Source organism: Chanodichthys erythropterus, chromosome 23, assembly GCF_024489055.1.
Source record: "Chanodichthys erythropterus isolate Z2021 chromosome 23, ASM2448905v1, whole genome shotgun sequence".
Taxonomy (NCBI): Eukaryota; Metazoa; Chordata; class Actinopteri; order Cypriniformes; family Xenocyprididae; genus Chanodichthys; species Chanodichthys erythropterus.
In genome coordinates this window covers 11,215,688-11,233,443 of record NC_090243.1, presented here as the reverse complement: position 1 = coordinate 11,233,443, position 17,756 = coordinate 11,215,688, and the positions used below count along the sequence as shown (strand labels likewise).

General features: G+C 36.8%; 2 protein-coding genes across 3 annotated transcripts; both read left to right on the top strand.

The window, feature by feature from the left end:
* Window positions 1-165: 165 nt before the first annotated feature.
* On the top strand, window positions 166-4,758 carry zgc:194621 (uncharacterized protein LOC795037 homolog). Its single transcript, XM_067378580.1, has 5 exons — window positions 166-827; window positions 974-1,032; window positions 2,865-2,948; window positions 3,438-3,511; window positions 3,605-4,758. The coding sequence occupies exons 1-5, from the start codon at window positions 511-513 to the stop codon at window positions 3,620-3,622; spliced, it is 552 nt and encodes a 183-aa protein (XP_067234681.1). The 5' UTR covers window positions 166-510; the 3' UTR covers window positions 3,623-4,758.
* A 1,961-nt stretch (window positions 4,759-6,719) lies between these two features.
* skilb (SKI-like proto-oncogene b) lies at window positions 6,720-17,408 on the top strand. 2 transcript variants are annotated; one of them, XM_067378213.1, is made up of 8 exons: window positions 6,720-6,944; window positions 8,570-8,695; window positions 8,932-10,098; window positions 13,474-13,562; window positions 14,363-14,532; window positions 14,611-14,807; window positions 14,933-15,145; window positions 15,804-17,408. In XM_067378213.1, exons 3-8 carry the CDS (start codon window positions 9,055-9,057, stop codon window positions 16,011-16,013), a joined length of 1,923 nt encoding a protein of 640 aa, XP_067234314.1. In that variant the 5' UTR covers window positions 6,720-6,944; window positions 8,570-8,695; window positions 8,932-9,054; the 3' UTR covers window positions 16,014-17,408. The 2 variants fall into 2 exon arrangements, with proteins under 2 accessions (XP_067234314.1, XP_067234313.1); XM_067378212.1 differs by lacking the exon at window positions 8,570-8,695.
* Window positions 17,409-17,756: the final 348 nt, after the last annotated feature.

Sequence of the window (17,756 nt, the reverse complement as noted above, 5' to 3'; positions counted from 1 at the left end):
ACCAAAAAGTGTTTTTTATTTATTTATTTATTTGAGAAGCCTTTGCGGGAGGGGGTTGAAATTTCGATGCCCTCTCCCAGCAAACATTGATCAGTTGGTAACGTCTGACAGCCTGTAAAATACATAAAATAACTAAGAAATAATGTATATTTATCTCGTTATTATTATTATTATTAATTAGTAGCAGTAGGCTAGTTGTTGTATTAGCATTTGGTTACTATGCGGTTACTATGGGATAGCGTGAGGTCACCAGAGTTTCTTGCGCACTCAATATAATCGGATCACACGCGGTTGTCCACTAAACTTAACACGCACGACGTTGATACTTTCTGTTATTTGAAGCTGAACCTTTTGAATGAAAATATCTTTTTTTTTCCTTCTTCTTGACTGAAACCGGTGCATTCAAGAGAAAGTTTCATCAATGGAATAAGGAAAATTGCAGATCTGTGAGAGACAGGTGAGAGAGGTTGATTGCCTCAATGTTAATCTAACACTGTAACTTAGCTAAATATGCCGGACACGAGACTATTAAAGCCGAAACCTGTTGCAACGAAACCTAAGCATCCGAACAAGAAAACCAGTACAGCCGAAACAACACCTGCAGTCAGAACCAGAGATGTCGGTGTCGGTTACCGCAAAAACAGGGCATCAAGCTGCCCAAGATGCACCCATGACACCGAACACAAACCCAAAGCAATGGAGAGAAGCACTAAACCTCTAAAGGCGAAACAGTCCGAGACTTTGCCGAGGTCAAAACCTGCAACATGTGCGCCGAAGGAACAGCCAATGCCAAAATCACATTCGCATGCTCTTTATGAAATCCACAGGTAGGAGGAATGCAGTGCCAGTGGCCTCAGAAACATATGGTGGATCAGGTCTTAATCTAAGCATAAGCATTAAACTGTGTAGTTAATATTTGCCTTAGTAATGTTGCCATGTTTTGTTCACTTTTGCTAACTTTTCTTTGTGACAGTCAAGAAGCATTTACAGTATTTGCACCAAACCCAAAGAAAAGACAAGACATTCAGCAAAGTAGGTATACTGTTCTTCAACATCTCTGATTTCCTTTTTATTTCTCATTGAATGGGTGATTTTTTTAAAATTGGGAAACCTTTTGAATCCCTCAGATGATTAAAAAATGTATAATTCCAGAATTATAGCATTCTTAACTTTCTTTAATTACTATTTCATAATTTTAAGGAGTGTTTCTTTTTCTTTTCTTCCCTTACCCATACTTTTTACCTTCTCCTAAATAATAAAGTGTTACAATTCAAGTAATAGCCTACAGTTAAGGAAAAAAATTAACTTTTTGGTTACACTTTATTTTAAGGTGTCTTTGTTACAGTGTAATTATACATTTAAAGGTGCTAAAGAGGATGTTTTGTTTTATACATTTTTGCAATATTACTTGAAACTGTCTTTACTAACTGATAAAAGACTATTTATTAGGTGCACTGAAAGGAATAATATTAATATACATCATCTGTACACGAGGTAGGGCCTTAAAAACATCAGCCAATCGCGTAAACGATTGGCCCTCTGGCTTGTCAATCACTGCCGTGACGTTCCTTGTGAGAGACGAGCGCGGCTGCGCTCTCCAGTAACTTTCCACGCTCCACAGGTGCCGCATGCGATGTTTTTGTCAGGAGACGGGAGTAACAATTGCAGATTATGAGTTACCTGCGGTGAGTCCGACATAATGAATCCACTAACACGACACAGCGGTGGTAAACAAACACTCGTGTTTACGAGTTTTGGGAGGCGTTCCTTCGAAGGAGGGGGGTTGTTCTTACGCATGCGCTCATTTCAAAAACTCGGTAACAGTCTTTGGTTTCTCAGTCGACGAAAAGATCCTCTTTAGCACCTTTAAGTACTGAGGAATATTAATGTACTTACTATAGGGGTAAGATTAGAGTTTGGTTTGGTTTAGGGTTAGTTGCATGTAACTATGCATAATTACTATAATAACTACATGTAACATTTGTAACAATGACACTGTAAAATAAAGTTTTACCAACTTTTTTTCTAAATCAATATATAAATGGAGTTGGTATTTGTTTACAATTTATCGACTTTGTATTAGGTGGCCTTTAACTACATTGTACTTATATTTTTAAAATATCTGCATGTAATTACATCTGTAATTACATTCATAATTACACTGTTGACCCTTCTCTTACACCTTAATTCACTCTTAAACCTACCCATACCACCAAACCTGTTCCTAACCTTACCCGTATCCCACCTCAATAGCAGCAAAAGTGTTTTGCAATATAATATGAACACAATATACATTGTACTTATTTTTTGATGTAAGTACAGTAGTTAAAGCCACCTAATATAAAGTGGGACCTTTGTTTTATTAAATAACAAGTAATCTATGTCTCCGTGGCCTAATGGATAGAGAGTCGGACTTGTAACCCAAAGGTCATGGGTTCGAGTCTCAGGTCCGGCAGGGATTGTTGGTGAGGGGAGTGAATTTCCAGCGCTCTCCCCACCCTCAATACCACGACTGAGGTGAGGTGTTCACTGCTGTGTGTGCGCACTTGGATGGCTTAAATGCAGAGCACAAATTCCGAGTATGAGTCACCATACTTGGCCACATGTCACTTCACTTAACAATCCTACCATTTTAAAATAAAAAGTTTCTATTTGATGTAGGCCAAATGTACTCTATTTTTAGTTACTTTGAAGTAACAAGAGCGCAATCACCCCCTATATAGGCTATTATACTGAATGCATTTTATGTTTTTGTAGGTAACAATATTTAAATATGTGATATTTCCTGTTTTTGAAGTTTAAAAGGAAATCATAGAAGGTTAAGCTGTCGTCACTCACTGACTGAATGCGTGGCTGTTTAACAGAAGCAGAAGCAGAACTGGCAGCTCTGGAGGATCTGCGCTTGAGTCGGGCCATGGGTTACATTTCCATATCTCCTAGTACTGTGGGTGAGTCATTCAACCAACCATGACAGAAAACAAATATTGAGAAGCCTAATGATGAGTCTGCTGGAAATGATTCAAATAAAAAAAGAATGTGTTATCACCACTAGGGGGAGTTCAAGTGCCTTTTATATATGACATGAGTGGTGATTTTACCAAAAGCTACTACTACTGTATATATAAAGATGCAAGTTTCGTCGTTATCAACCAAGTTCACCTGAACTTGCGACCATTGGTTAACGTTGCTTTTGGCAAATGCACCCCTGGATAGGTCTTTGTAAAACCATTAATGATTATGGTAACTTACAAATACTACACATCACAGACGATCCCTTCATTAGCACATTTGACACAGCCAACTTGCCAGCTGTCAGAAACAGAACACCCGATCAACAGACATCTGTTTCTACACATGTCAGTTAGCAAATATAATCAACATTTTCATTGAAAATAATAATTCTAAGTCTGGTTTAACCATGTCTACTATTTCCCCAGGTGGATGCTTAACTCTGGAAGAGGTCAGGGCAAAACAACAGCAAGAAATGCAAATCAAGAGAAGACAAAAGCAGGTATAAGACCAAAATTTTATCCAGTGAACAAAAACTTCTCCATATATAGTAAGCACAATAATCTCATGAATGCTTTTTTTTTCTCCTTTTCAGGTTAAAAATGTATTTTAGAAACTTCTTCAGTTGTTCAAGAATAAAGGTTAGAATACTGCCGATAACAGATGAACATCATTTAGTTTGCTTTTTAATTTTAAAAGTGCAGCTAATCTCCATGGACTTCCTGATGTGACCTTATGTTCTAAATGTGTATTATTCACAAAGTTTTTGTAAAATATACCTGAATGACTTTTAGATTTATGATGTTGTTTTGAAGTCAGGGTATTGTCGTTGATTATACAGTCAAACCAAAATTTATTCAGACACCTTGAACATTTCATTCATTAAAACAGTTTATTTACTGTAGTTTAAAAAATGGTATTAAAATATGACAAGATCTCAGGGTTAAACTGTCAGAAAAAAAAATCTTAATTATAAACTGTCAGAAAAAAAAATCTTAATTATGTCAGATAACATGGTCAGGTCAAAGTGCCTGAATAATTTTTTGTTCCAAATTTTGATCAGTTTTACTGGTAGTCCACTGTATGAAGAATTTTTGGGTATAATATGTCACAGTTTACTTTATTTTACTATCCTCACTTCCATAAATGAACTATAGTATCCTGCACCCACTAGTAAAAATATATAAAAAAAATATCTAAAACATCTGAATAATTTTTGGTTTGACTATAGGTGTGATTTAAATGCAATTACTTCCTAAAACACAATATACTGACTATGTATATATTAAAATATTAAAATTACAGAATGTAATGACTGTGTTTGTTATGCATGCAGACTACTAAAGTGTAAAATTATTTTTATTTCTTTTAATGTCTTAAGTGATAAAAAAACACATTGAGTTATTATAATTGCGAGGCACGGTATAGTAATTCAGCTTAATTTGGTCTATTATTTCATGCAAGCGGTCCGCCTGGTGATCTGTTTTTCCTCTGTTCCTTAGCAACAAGGATTTTTCTCTCTTTGTTTTGTCCTCTGTGTATATTCTGGGAGCTGTCTGCTTTGAAGCTTCCAAAAATACGAACCATGCAGAGTCCTGTTGCCTGGCAAGTGGAGAGTGATAACATAATGAAAGGCAGACGATAGGTGAGGGCAAATAAATTAATAAAATAAATGATTAAATTCCCTGGTAAATCAATCTAGCCAATTTGAGTCTCAGTCCCTTCACAGTCAGTTGCAGCAGAATACAGTTTTTCCACATATACTCTAAGGATACAGTAGGCCAGTATTGTTTAGCTATGTTGTTTTTTGGAAACATTTAATAACTTGTGTTTGCACTGCACATAATTCAGAAACCATGATTGTACTGCTTTAAGATTCGGAAATATATTAAAAATGTTTCTCATGGATCTCTTTCTGGATAGGTTGAATTACACTTGTTTTGCCTCCAGGTTTGCCACTTTACCTATTGCTTTTCAGCCCTTTGCGACTTTCCAATTCACTCTCAAAATAGCAGAGAAACTGTTGTTGTTTATTCCAGTGCTTAAAAGGTTTCTCTGAGAGACTGGAAGTAATGAAAAGTAAAAGCCAAAGGCCTCAAAAGGACATTAAATTAGTCTCAGACTGAAGAAAAACAAAAACTAGCTTTCCTGGAAAACACGCACAGCAGCCAACTAGTGCTACAGACGTTTTCGTAATGGCGACCCTTAAATGATTTACTTAAGGATCATATTTTTATGATGCTTATACATTCTTTCTTTTTAACACACGGTTGTACAAAAGTCTAACCATAAGGGTGTTTCCTCTGAATTGAGTAATCCAGGCATAGGTCAGGGTGTGAACTTACAACATGTTAGCAGCTAAACTATAGAAATGCAAACTTTGACGCAAATGAAAGTCAAATTAGAGCCATTTGCCTTATGCTAATGTCCACATGGAAAAGGACACGAAGAAGAAAGAGAATGCAAATGGATGTCTGGAAGAATCATTACACAAAATGTAAACAGAATGTAAAGAAATACTCATGCTCAAATACAGTATATTGAGTGATTACGGACCTGTGTGGCCACTCCATTCACAAAACCATCTTGTCAAATGTATATTTACATAAAAAAAAAAAAAAAAAGGATTTGGTAAACAATCTTAAAAACTTCACAATGTTGGAGAAATCAAAAGCTCTTAATGTTTACTCAGTACCAGCTGGTGAGTGCTAAGCACTATGACATAATGTGAAAAACACATGATTTATGTAAAAACATCAACAAAAAAGGCCCAAGGATGAATAATCAACTTACGCTGTGTGTTAGTCACAGTAAATGATGCTGAATGACAAGACTAAAATTAGAGATTGAACTAAATCTATATAGACAATATGACTAAACTACAGTATGGATATGATTTTAGCTTACAATATAGACAAAAACTAGCAATCTAGTAAATTATTAAGAATTAGTTTTTAAAAATAACCACAATGAGTCTAGGGTTAGTTATCAGACTGGAAAATTGTCACAAAGGCTATCTTAGAAACTAAGCTTTAGAGTCAAAAGTCCAATTCAGTTCAAAACTGTCTTGAACTAGATTAATATTTGTGAATTGTCTTCCAAACTAAAGTTTCAGCACCATCATAATCCCATTATAGCCTATAGCTCTTGGGTACGTGTTCAAGAAAAAGTATACAATAGAATTTTTGTATTAATTTCTATTTCTGTTATTCAAAACAATATGATTTGTCATTTTGTTTTTAACCCTATACACCATATACATACACAAAACATGCAAATGTGACAACACGCTTCAGTGTTAGTGAAAAGTATTTGCCTTTCAAAAATAAAACCCACTCTTTTAAATATGAGTAAATAAAAGGTGTGCGGTCTCCTTTTATGTTTTTTATTTTAAATGACTTATTACATCTATGTTTTTATTAAGCAACAAGCTAACCATATCGATTTTTACAAATGTCTGTACACAATAATTCGTGAATGTTTACCACACGTAAACCCTAGATCGCTAGACAGACTTCCTACTCTCTTGCTGCGGTTGCTATGACTATGGTTGGCAGGAGCGACCGACAGGAAATCTGCAATTGGACAGTTGAGACGTCATTCAGAGAGATTAGCCAATCAGTGATTAGGTTGAGGGCGGGACATGTAGAAATGAGGGTAACGCCCCCTAGGTCGAGAGACAGACTTCCTCCGCTAAATCACGCCGTCTAGCCCAGGCAGCCCGTCGGGTGACGTAGGTTGTTGGGTTGTGGATTGACGTTGTGAGTCTATCAGCATGAAGTCCGCACCAGTGTTATCAGTGTCAGGGCGACGAGCGTTCGCTCGACTGTGAACTCCGAGACGGAATCCCGAGATATACGAAAAACACTAATATTTCACGCGCTTTCCTTCTATTCTCGTCAAAACAACATTGATTTGACTCTTCAGATTTGAAGGTAAGCTTGAATATGTTGTTTTACATTCTCTATAACGTATTTTCAATATTTGAAATTATTTTTATGTATTCCGTTTCTCATGATATTGCACCCTCCCGTGGCATTACATTAAAAGCCTGCTTTAGTGTAGTATATTATCTTAAAACAGGATTATTTTCGACTGTTTCGGTTGTATTTTATATGTTTTATCTTAGGCTGCTTTAAATCTATTTTATAGATTTTATGATATTTGATAATCGACAGTCACCGACTATGATTATAGTTCATTCAACTATTCAAGTACTGTTAGATAAAATAACAATGTATGTTTCTTTTATCATCGAGTTGATCATATTTCAAATTGGCAGAACCTAAATATTTTTATAACCACTGAATCGAAAAACCGACTATTTTTTCCGCAATGAAATCTTTTCGAGGGTCGCCTTCACAGTTTGTTGTGAAATGTGAAAGTGTCATAGGAGTGGGAACATATGGGGGTAGTCCCGCAGAGGTATCTGGCACGGGTGAATGTCATTACCACGGCAGAGGGGGGAGGGGCGGAGCTCTGGCTGTGAATAAGACCGGTCAGAGAGGCGGGGCTTTGCGCGGAGGGCGGGGCCTCTGTCTGTGAGGGGGGGTGGAAAGTCTATTACATGGCGTGCAGTCAAAACACATTACAGATATGATTCATTTGTGACAAGATTTCGCTATCGCTGACGAAACACAAAACCATTTTAAACAACTGTGATACTACCATTAACTTTCCTGGAAAAGAGTTCAGGGTATGTTTTTAAATGGAACAATTTTATGAATGAATCGAATTTCCCAGACATTTAGGGTGTTTTCACATTAATTCGTTTAACCCTTTGAAACGCTCTCGGAGCGGTTCAGCGATGTTCACATTAGTGTTATTTTAGCATTGCTATTATAGTTTTTAATCAATATTTTAAATTAGTTTACATGTTCTGTTTTAGTTTTTTTTTTTTCTCGAAATAATCTATATAGAATTTTTATTAATATTTTATTAATATTTAGTGCAAGCTAACCTAAATGAAAATGAGAAATATCTGATTTTATTCCAGTTAAAGTTTATTTAATTTCAAATAATGATTTTTAAAGGGTTAGTTCAACCAAAAATGAAAATAATGTCATTCATTACTTACCCTCGTGCCGTTCCACACCCGTGAGACCTTCGTTAATCTTCGGAATGCAAATTAAGATATTTTTGTTGAAATCCGATGGCTCAATGAGGCCTGAATAGCCAGCAATGACATTTCCTCTCTCAAGATCCATGTACTAAAAACATATTTAAATCAGTTCACGTGAGTACAGTGGTTCAATATTAATATTATAAAGTGACAAGGATATTTTCGGTGCGCCAAAAATGGCGATGGCCGATTTCAAAACACTGCTTCATTAAGCTTCAGAGCAAACTGCTGAAATCACGTGACTTTGGTGCTCCGAACCGCTGATTCAACACAAAAGTTTTATATCGCTTTGAAGCTTCATGAAGCAGTGTTTTGAAATTGGCCATCATTATATAAGTCGTTATTTTGTTTTTTTGGCACACCAAAATTATTGTCGTCGCTTTACAATATTAATATTGAGCCACTGTACTCACATGAACTGTTTAAATATGTTTTTAGTACATTAATGGATCTTGAGAGAGGAAGTGTAATTGCTGGCTATGCAGGCCTCACTGAGCCATCGGATTTCAACAAAAATATCTTAATCTGTGTTCCGAAGATTAACGAAGGTCTCACGGCATGAGGGTGAGTAATAAATGACAGAATTTTCATTTTTGGGTGAACTAACCCTTTAAGGTTTTAGTTTTTAGTTTACTCTAGTATATAAGGTTTTATATATAATATTATATTTCAAAATATTTCTTTATCTTATTACATTTATTTAAAAAACATTTTATAAAAGATGCCTGTTAAATTTTACTTTTACTATCTAAAACTATTTTAATATGTATTAATCTATGATGCTTGTTTTGACTTTTCAGTCATCTGGGAAGTGTTGAAGACTATTACTATGATCCACATATAAAAAGCACTGCATTCCCGAGACTTCCTCTGTGTATCTTCCGGTCCCTGAAGACCACTTAGCGATATCTATAAACAACATTATGGCGACTACTGAGAACAAGCGTCCAGACATCCCCAAGGAGCAAGCACTTCTAAAAGTGCCATTAAAGCGTTTGATGCGAGACAATGGCGTAGATGGCACACCCATAAAGAAACGTGTAATGGCTGCTCTCAATCTATCCTGCAAAAAAATTCCAGAAACCTCTCTCGGCTATCAGGTCTCCAAAGCAACGAACAGGATAGAGGCTACTCCGGATCTGAGCCCTGGTTTGAAGCACACTCTAGCGCAGTTCTCTCTGAGCAGCCAATGTTCCCTCGGCGGCCCGGCTGCGTTTACTGGTCATCACGGTCAGTATAAGCTGGCGCCCCCTCTGGCCCAGGGAGGTATTGCAGGGGGGCCCCTACTAGTCCCCCCTGACAGCTCTACAGACCTCAGCCTGTGCTGTCTGGAGGGCGAGTCCATCTCCTGCTTCTCTGTGGGAGGCGAACTGCGTCTTTGTCTGCCCCAGCTGCTAAACACCGTCCTACGGGAATTCTCGTTGCAACAGATCAACTCTGTGTGTGACCAGCTGTATTTGTACTGTTCCCGCTGCGATGCCACACAGTTACACATTCTCAAAGTGCTGGGCATCCTTCCTCCAGGGACTCCATCCTGTGGCCTCATCACGCTGACCGATGCTCAGCGTCTCTGCAACACCCTTCTGCATCCAGGTGAGGAACACAAAGGGCATGGCGCTGAAGAGGAGGAAGAGAAAAACGGTGAGGAATCTGGAGGATTTTGGGTGGAACACCAGTGTCTTGGCAAGTGTGAAGGCCTGTTTGTACCCCAGCTTTACTCCAGCCCGGATGCGCCCTGTATCCGCTGCTCCCAATGTCGGATTCTCTTCTGCCCGGAGCGCTTTGTCATGCACTCCCACCGACAGCCAGACACACGCACATGTCACTGGGGCTTCGATTCAGCCAAGTGGGCCTGTTATCTGCAGCTGGCACAAAGATACCTGGGAACAGCGGATGAAGAGAAGCTAAAGGAGTCTCTGGAGGATATGAGGGCGAAGTTCCAGCAGGACAAGAGGCAGCCACATATAGTGAGTATCTCTAATATGTAATCTATATTCATTCAGAAAGTAAGCAATTCATTTATTGTAGTACAACAACATAAAAAAAAGACAGGAAGTATAATGGCTCCAATTGCATTTATCAGATATTATTAATGTTGTTTTAAAGTTTGTTCACTTGAAGCTTTATGATCTCACAAAACACACACACACACACACACACACACACACACTTTTTACCTTAAGATAAAAAGAAAGATATATTTTATATTTTTCATCAAGAAAATGTAGCATATTTTTAACAGCATTAAGATTTTTGGTTCATTTTCAAGCCCAATTCTACAAATTATTAATACCATAAAGCATCATTTTTATACCATAATGTATAAATACTTTACATTTTTTTGCATTACAGTAATATAAATAAGATTTCTTAATTGTAATAAAATCTTAATAGGCTAAATATACTTTCAGCAACATTCTTATGATTTTTATAAATAAATATATATATATATATATATATATATATATATATATATATATATATATATATATATATATATATATATATATATATATAAAATTGATATATAAAGGATATATCGGCCCGATTATCAGCTGTTTTAAACTAGGAGGAAGAGTGCATCATTATCGGCCAATATATCGGTGCATCGGTAATATATTATATTACCGATGCACCGATATATTGGCCAATAATTGGTATTGGCCAATAAAAGCAAATTTTCACACTATTGGCTATTGGCGGATAGCGATTATTGGTTGATATATCTGTAATATTTATATATAATACCTGCACACATACCTGTACATACATATATACACACACATACACACACACATACATTTATATACACACAGACACATACATTTATATACAGATGCATCGATATATCGGCCAATAATCGGTTTTGGCCGATAAAAGCAAATTTTCACACTATTAGCTATCAGAGCTATTAAAAACAGCCGATAGTCGGGCCGATATATCCTGTCAATCAAAAGAGGGCAGGAAAATGCACTGTATTTGGGCTTTGTGTAAAGAACATGCTAAGAAACCAGTTTGATGTTTAATGTTGATAGTAATAAATAACATTCATTAAGTTGATTTAATCTTCAGAATTTACTTAATGTGTGTTAGTATTAATGTGAGTAATGTGTTTGTTTATAACTGATACCAGTTACTCTGAAACAAGTTGATGAAATGGAGAGAAAAGTTTAATTCAAAATATAATAATTAATTATATACTGATTAATTTTTAATTATAATGAAATTATCATTCATTTAAAGAAAGGTATAAAAGGCAGAACCCCCAAACTATCGGTATTTATAATCGGTATTGGTGGAGAAATTTAGCATTGGCAATAAAGTATATATGCATCTCTAATATCTATATGCGTGTATGTTCTTTTTCTTTAATTTTAAGGTGAAATATGATTTGTTCTTGACATGTGAGATTCACCCTAAGCAAGTTATCATGACTAAAGTGCTTGTAGCCAAGAGTGTTTGAAAGACCATATTTGTCTGTCTTGAGCTTTTAAAAAGGTTTTGAGTGGAAAGTAAACAGCAAATCGAATGTTGGGTCAGCTGAATCCAGCTCTCATACCACACCAGATGTTTCCCTCCAAAGGAAGTGGCTGAATGTGGTTCAAACAGGGTCACTAGACTCTCAAACTCCTTCTGACAGAGTCTGCACAAACAGCCGGAGCCACAGCAACAGGGGAAAGAAACAGAGAGTGGGTGGGAGGGAGGAGAGAGAAAAAAAACGAGGAAAGAATGAGAAAAAAGATAGAGAAAGGGAGAGTGAAAGACAGAGTGGCTGGGACATTCTGTTACATGTGCCTGCAGAGTATTGCTCCCCCCTTTACTGGCCCAGCACTCACCCTGCAGGACCTCCATCATCAACCAATCAGAGAGCAGACCCCTGGCCCCAGCCTCCCTCTCAGCCAATCAAATCTCAGAGCATTCAGTGAATTCCCATCTCATTATATAATGCTTAGCCAGAGACTCAACAACATCCCCAGCAACCGCTGTTCTCAGACAGCCCATTTTCCGGATGCAGACTGGACTTTCTGTTTACATTTAATAAAAATGTATTAATACTTATTAGATATTATATACTTAGAGAGAAAATTAACAAAGTCACATAAAAGAATTAACAATAAAATAAAATGCTGCCTTATTTTTAAGTCTATCTATCTATCTATCTATCTATCTATCTATCTATCTATCTATCTATCTATCTATCTATCTATCTATCTATCTATCTATCTATCTATCTATCTATCTATCTATCTATCTGCACATAAACACCCTGTAATGAGCTCGTCAATGGCAAGGTTAAGGTCAAGGCAGGAAGTTTCATTTCATCATTGACGTTATAATCAAATCTGGTGGATTTATGCTATTTCACAAGGTCTCCAATGAATCATGTCATTGTAGTGCATTAAGAGTGACCGTCCTGCTCATGTCACGTCATAAATAGCAGTGTAGATTAGAGTCCTCGTGCCATGAGCGCCACGTGACGGCCCCCAGACAGCTCACCCCTCCCCCAACCAGAGTCGTCTGGAGCTCTCGCACATGACTTCACATGTAAATGTAGGAAAGCGCGTGTGTCTGTTTTTTTTTAAAATAAACCTGTATTGCTTGTTTTGTTTCTAAGAGACAAACACAGTTCTTACCACTGGAATACTGTTACAATCATATGCTTAGAAAGGCTCTATTTCCATAAAAGAACCACACAAGTATCAAGTGAAGAACAGTTTCAGATCCGTGCTTCGTAACCACAGCGAAGGGACTTTTGAGTATGTGTGAATTGTTACGCTATGACCATAAAGGAAATTTTTGGTCTCTACATCATGTGGGTGTATTTTTTTTTAGGTCCACACATGCTCTGAGTGTGCGTGCAAGCTGGTCGCTAAAGCTTTATGATAGATCAGATGGCCTATTTACATTAAAGCAGCTTACGTTACGGACTGTTGATGGCAAAAGCATCCATATTTCCTTCAGTATTTAGATGCACGTTTCTATGTGCAACATCATCAGGGCCTGCAAAACATGTCAGAATGAGAGTGCTGATCCAGGATAAGATTTCACAATGCAATCATAGGGATATAAAGTCTTATTTACATATTTCTAGATCTGGCTTCTCTTTTGGAATAGAATGAATCACGAGAGCTAACTGTGTGTGTGTGCATCAAGCCATGCAGAAATGACACACAGGAAGCTGCATGGCATGCGAAGAGATCAAATCAATGTCCTCTAAGTGAGAAATCGTAATGGGAATGGTATATATGTCAAGAGCAATCTGCATTTACACACAATGGGTTAATCAACTCCTCTTTGTTAGTGAAACCAGGTTAACGAGTTCTTTTATCTCTCTCTTTTAGGGAGTATCTTCACCTGCCTTTGTGTTTGACTCACATTTGCTTGCCAGTCTTAAGGAGGACCCCGGGCATGATGACCTGATGTGGCAAAGGTGCAGTTTATTCACAAATATACATTATGTAATGATATATATATATATATATCAGAAAAACAGATATCCAGCATAAAACACTTGCCAAATCGACCCCTGACAAAAAGGGACAAAAATGTACTGATAACTTAAGGTAAGAATGTTCGTGCCCCCATTGACTACTATAGTATTTTTTTCCTACTATGGTAATTAATGGGGGGCGAAATCTGCTCGGTTACAACCATTCTATCCCTTTAAAGGGTTAGTTCACCCAAAAAATGAATTAATGTCAGTAATTATTCACCCTAATGTCGTTCCACACCCGTAAGACCTTCGTTCATCTTCAGAACACAAGATATTTTTGATAAAATCCGATGGCTCAGTGAGGCCTGCATCGAATGCCCAGAAAGCTACTAACGACATATTTAAAACAGTTCATGTGACTTCAGTGGTTCAACCTTAATGTTATGAAGCGATGAGAATAGTTTTCATGTGCCAAAAAAACTAAATAACGACTTTATTTAACAATATCTAGTGATGGGCGATTTCAAAACACTGCTTCATGAAGCTTTACGAATCTTTTGTTTCGAATCAGTGGTTCGGAGCGTGTATCAAACTGCCAAAGTCATGTGATTTCAGTAAACGAGGCTTTGTTATGTCATAAGTGTTTCGAAACATTTTGAAATTTCAGTGGTTCGTGTGACTTTGGCAGTTTGATACACGCTCCGAACCACCGATTCGAAATAAAAGATTCATAAAGCAACTAGAAGTAGTTTCAGTACACAACAGCAAGTAACTTCCTTTTTTGTTTTCCTCTCCAGCTGGTATCAGTACACGCCTGACAAGCTGGCAGGTAGTGGCTTGGCACAACACTCTGAGTGTGTGCCTGGAAAGGAAATGGGGTTTACAGGAACAGAAGCGCTGGGCGATACTCAGGATGAAAAGAGCCAGGATGCACACAACACTGACACAAAGACTCCTATCTTTGCAGGTCAGTTTACATTCACCACAAGTGACATTGCATAAATAAATGTATAATGTTTCTAAATGTGAGTTCTAATTGATACAGGGCAAGAAAAAAGCAGCCAATATGATGATGCCAGTCCAGATGAATGGCAGAAAGTAGATTCATCAGCTAGTAAGCGGTCTGTTGGTGTGACTGTGGAGCACAGTAAGGACTTCATGGTGATGGAACTCCTTCAGATGTACAGTGCTCAGCACGACAAACTTCAGTCAACACTACACAAACAAAAGCAACTTGAACAGGTTTTTACCCCGACTACACTACAATGCAGTACACATAATGTCTGTTTTTAGCACCTCCTTTTCGTTCGCCAGAAGGTGCTTGTGAGTATCTGATGACTCTTTCTCACTCTGATACTTGTGAACAGGAGCTGCAGGCTCTGCGTCAAGGTGAAGCCATAGACCGCTGTGACCTACATGGGGAGCTGGAGGCGGTTCAGACTGAGCATGCTCAGAGGCTCGGAGAAGTCCAGCAAGAACAGAGAAAGTTGAAGTCCCGACTCGACAAGCTGAGGCAGCAAGGCTGCAGATGCAAAGAACTGAATACTGAGCCGCAACAGGAAACCATCTATGCCAAACAGGTATCGACCAATCACACACACAAGTCCTTATCTGGTCTGTCATTTGTCATGCTTTATTTGTTTTATATATAATAAAACAGATATATTTTTAATCTTAGCATGTTAAATATATACTAATGTTCAAACGTTTGGGTTCATCAGATTTTTCAATGATTTTCAAGTCTCTTATACTCACCAAGACTGCATTTATTTGATCAAAAATACAGTAAAGTTTTCAACAGTTTTCTATCTTAATATATTTTAAAATGTAACTTATTCCTGTGATTTTCAGCATTGCTCCAGTCTTCAGTGTTACATGGTTCTTCAGGAATCATTCCAATATGCTGATTTCTTATTATATTCTCAGTTGCGATGCTTATATTATTGTCAAAACCATTATATATTTTTTCAGGATTTCGAAAGAACAGCTTTATTTATATTATAAATGTATTTTCTGTCACTTTTGATCAATTTAATTCGTCCTTGCTGAATAAAATTAACTTTAAAAAAAAAACAAAAAAAATTGCTGACCCCAAACATTTGAATGATAGTTTGTACACTAACATAAAAAAAAAAATCAATTATAAAAATGATAGCTTTTGGATATCAATCACTGTCAGTTGTTGTGGTCTGAGTTCAAGTGCATCACTTTAGCTGACCAGTGGCTTCCTGTGCTTAGTTATCAGAATTACGTCAGAGGCTGGACCGCGCTGAGGAAGACCGCGAGGAGCTGCAGGAAGAGCTACGCCGGGAGAGAGAAGCCAGAGAGAGGCTGGAACGCACCATCTCGGAGCTCAAACAACAGATGAGGGAGTCCGCCCACCCGGCTTCAATGGACAGTCCCATGTCTTCAGCCTCCAGTGACACACATATGTCCCCGACGCCTTAGCGTGATCTACGCTCACCAACCCGCAGCCTAATTTCTGTGATCAAGATTCATTTTGGCACGGTGTCTCCATTTTGGAACTGGATGCCAAAGTTGTTTTTATTGCAGTTCTACGGAACAATTATGGGTTTTATGCTGTGAATTTGTTGAAAAGATGAGTAACTATTGAGCTGAACTGATTTTTTTCAGACACGTGGATAAGGATTTTTGGTGTTTTGATAAAAAAATTCAGTAGTTGGAGACATTATGCAAACCACTAACCCTGCAAGCGTACAATCAAAAGCATCCATTTTGGTTTATCACTGCTAGGACTACTGATATCAAATGGAAAATGATTTCTTTTTGAATATTGGAATTGTTTAAAAGTACATCACAACTGATGTTGTTTCTTAAAATATTTATTGTTTATTGATAAATGTTATGTGAATAATCTTGTCTAATTATACATATTTAACATTCTTTTTGCATTTATTTTTTGTTCATATTTTATGTAGGTTATGCTCATTATGAATGTACAAAATATATGCATGTGTACTTTCATAAAATATGGATAAATATACTATGTTTACACTGTGGTATGAAGTTCAGATATAACAGAAAATAATTTCTATGCCATTTCCAATGAATGTTTTGCCTCCTTTAATGAACACCAGAAATTTATTATTTCTCATTTCGAGGACACCAAACATAAATAAACAAAATTATAGATTTTAAAAATGATGGTAGAAGTTGAAAAACTCACATCAATTACAGTTTTAGTATATGAAATGCTCCTTGTACTTAACATTCTATAAACCATCTAGACAAACAGGTCTATATGTGTACTTTGCTCAGAGAGAGAGATGTTATTCTTATGTGTGGGGTGGGGAGGGGGGAAATTATGTATTGATATTGTTTGCTGTAACTGACAATCAGCTGTTTATCTTTAATTGCTTTTATATTCAAACTTTAAAGAACTAATTAAATAGTTGCTACCTCAAACAAACACATATAGATATATATGTAGAAAAACATAAAATAGAGATTGTGTATAGAAGTGGATGGATGGAGTAGTCAGGTGTATGACTGATAAATACCTCTGTACTGCTGCTATGATGTTTCTTTCCAGATGACTTAAATATGCATGTGAGATTGAAGAAATATATATAATATATATACAATACAGATATACAGAGTATTGTTTCCTAAAATTTAAGCCAAACATAATTTCACAAAAATGTTGTCTTGTACAAAATGTTAATTATCTTTGCCAGTGCCATCTTTTGTGTGTATATCGTATGACACTTTTGTCCTACCTCCACTTGTGATCAAGACACTTTGTATCACCCACCAACTTTTGTATGTCATCTTTCTACAACAACTCATGGGAAATGATATATTAATGTGCTGTTGGGGAAAATAATAAAAATGATTATATATGATTATATACACTGGCTTGTATCTTTTCAAAGGCTTGCATCAAATCACATTTACTTTGTTTAGTAATAAGAAAGCATCTTTGTAACCACAGTTTGCACAAAAATATCATAGCTATATATAATAGATACATACTGCAAATAAGACTCACTGGCATTAAAAATAATTAAAATGCCAATTCTTCTTTGGCATTTTAATCTTCCGTATTTCACTTAAACATCAACTGTATGGTATTTTAGCAGAAACTCATGGTTACCATAGTAAATTTTTATTGAGGAGGTCTGTTTGCACATAGGTTAACCGCCTCCGGTGTCCACTCAGCAGATTCGA

Bases quoted from the DNA above. Each gene is read 5' to 3' on its own strand.
- zgc:194621 (XM_067378580.1), top strand. From the start codon at position 511: ATGCCGGACACGAGACTATTAAAGCCGAAACCTGTTGCAACGAAACCT. The intron at 828-973 runs GTAGGAGGAATG...TCTTTGTGACAG, and splicing joins GCTCTTTATGAAATCCACAG to TCAAGAAGCATTTACAGTAT. The intron at 2,949-3,437 runs GTGAGTCATTCA...CTATTTCCCCAG, and splicing joins CATATCTCCTAGTACTGTGG to GTGGATGCTTAACTCTGGAA.
- skilb (XM_067378212.1), top strand. From the start codon at position 9,055: ATGGCGACTACTGAGAACAAGCGTCCAGACATCCCCAAGGAGCAAGCA. The intron at 13,563-14,362 runs GTGCAGTTTATT...TTTCCTCTCCAG, and splicing joins GATGACCTGATGTGGCAAAG to CTGGTATCAGTACACGCCTG. The intron at 14,533-14,610 runs GTCAGTTTACAT...TAATTGATACAG, and splicing joins AAAGACTCCTATCTTTGCAG to GGCAAGAAAAAAGCAGCCAA.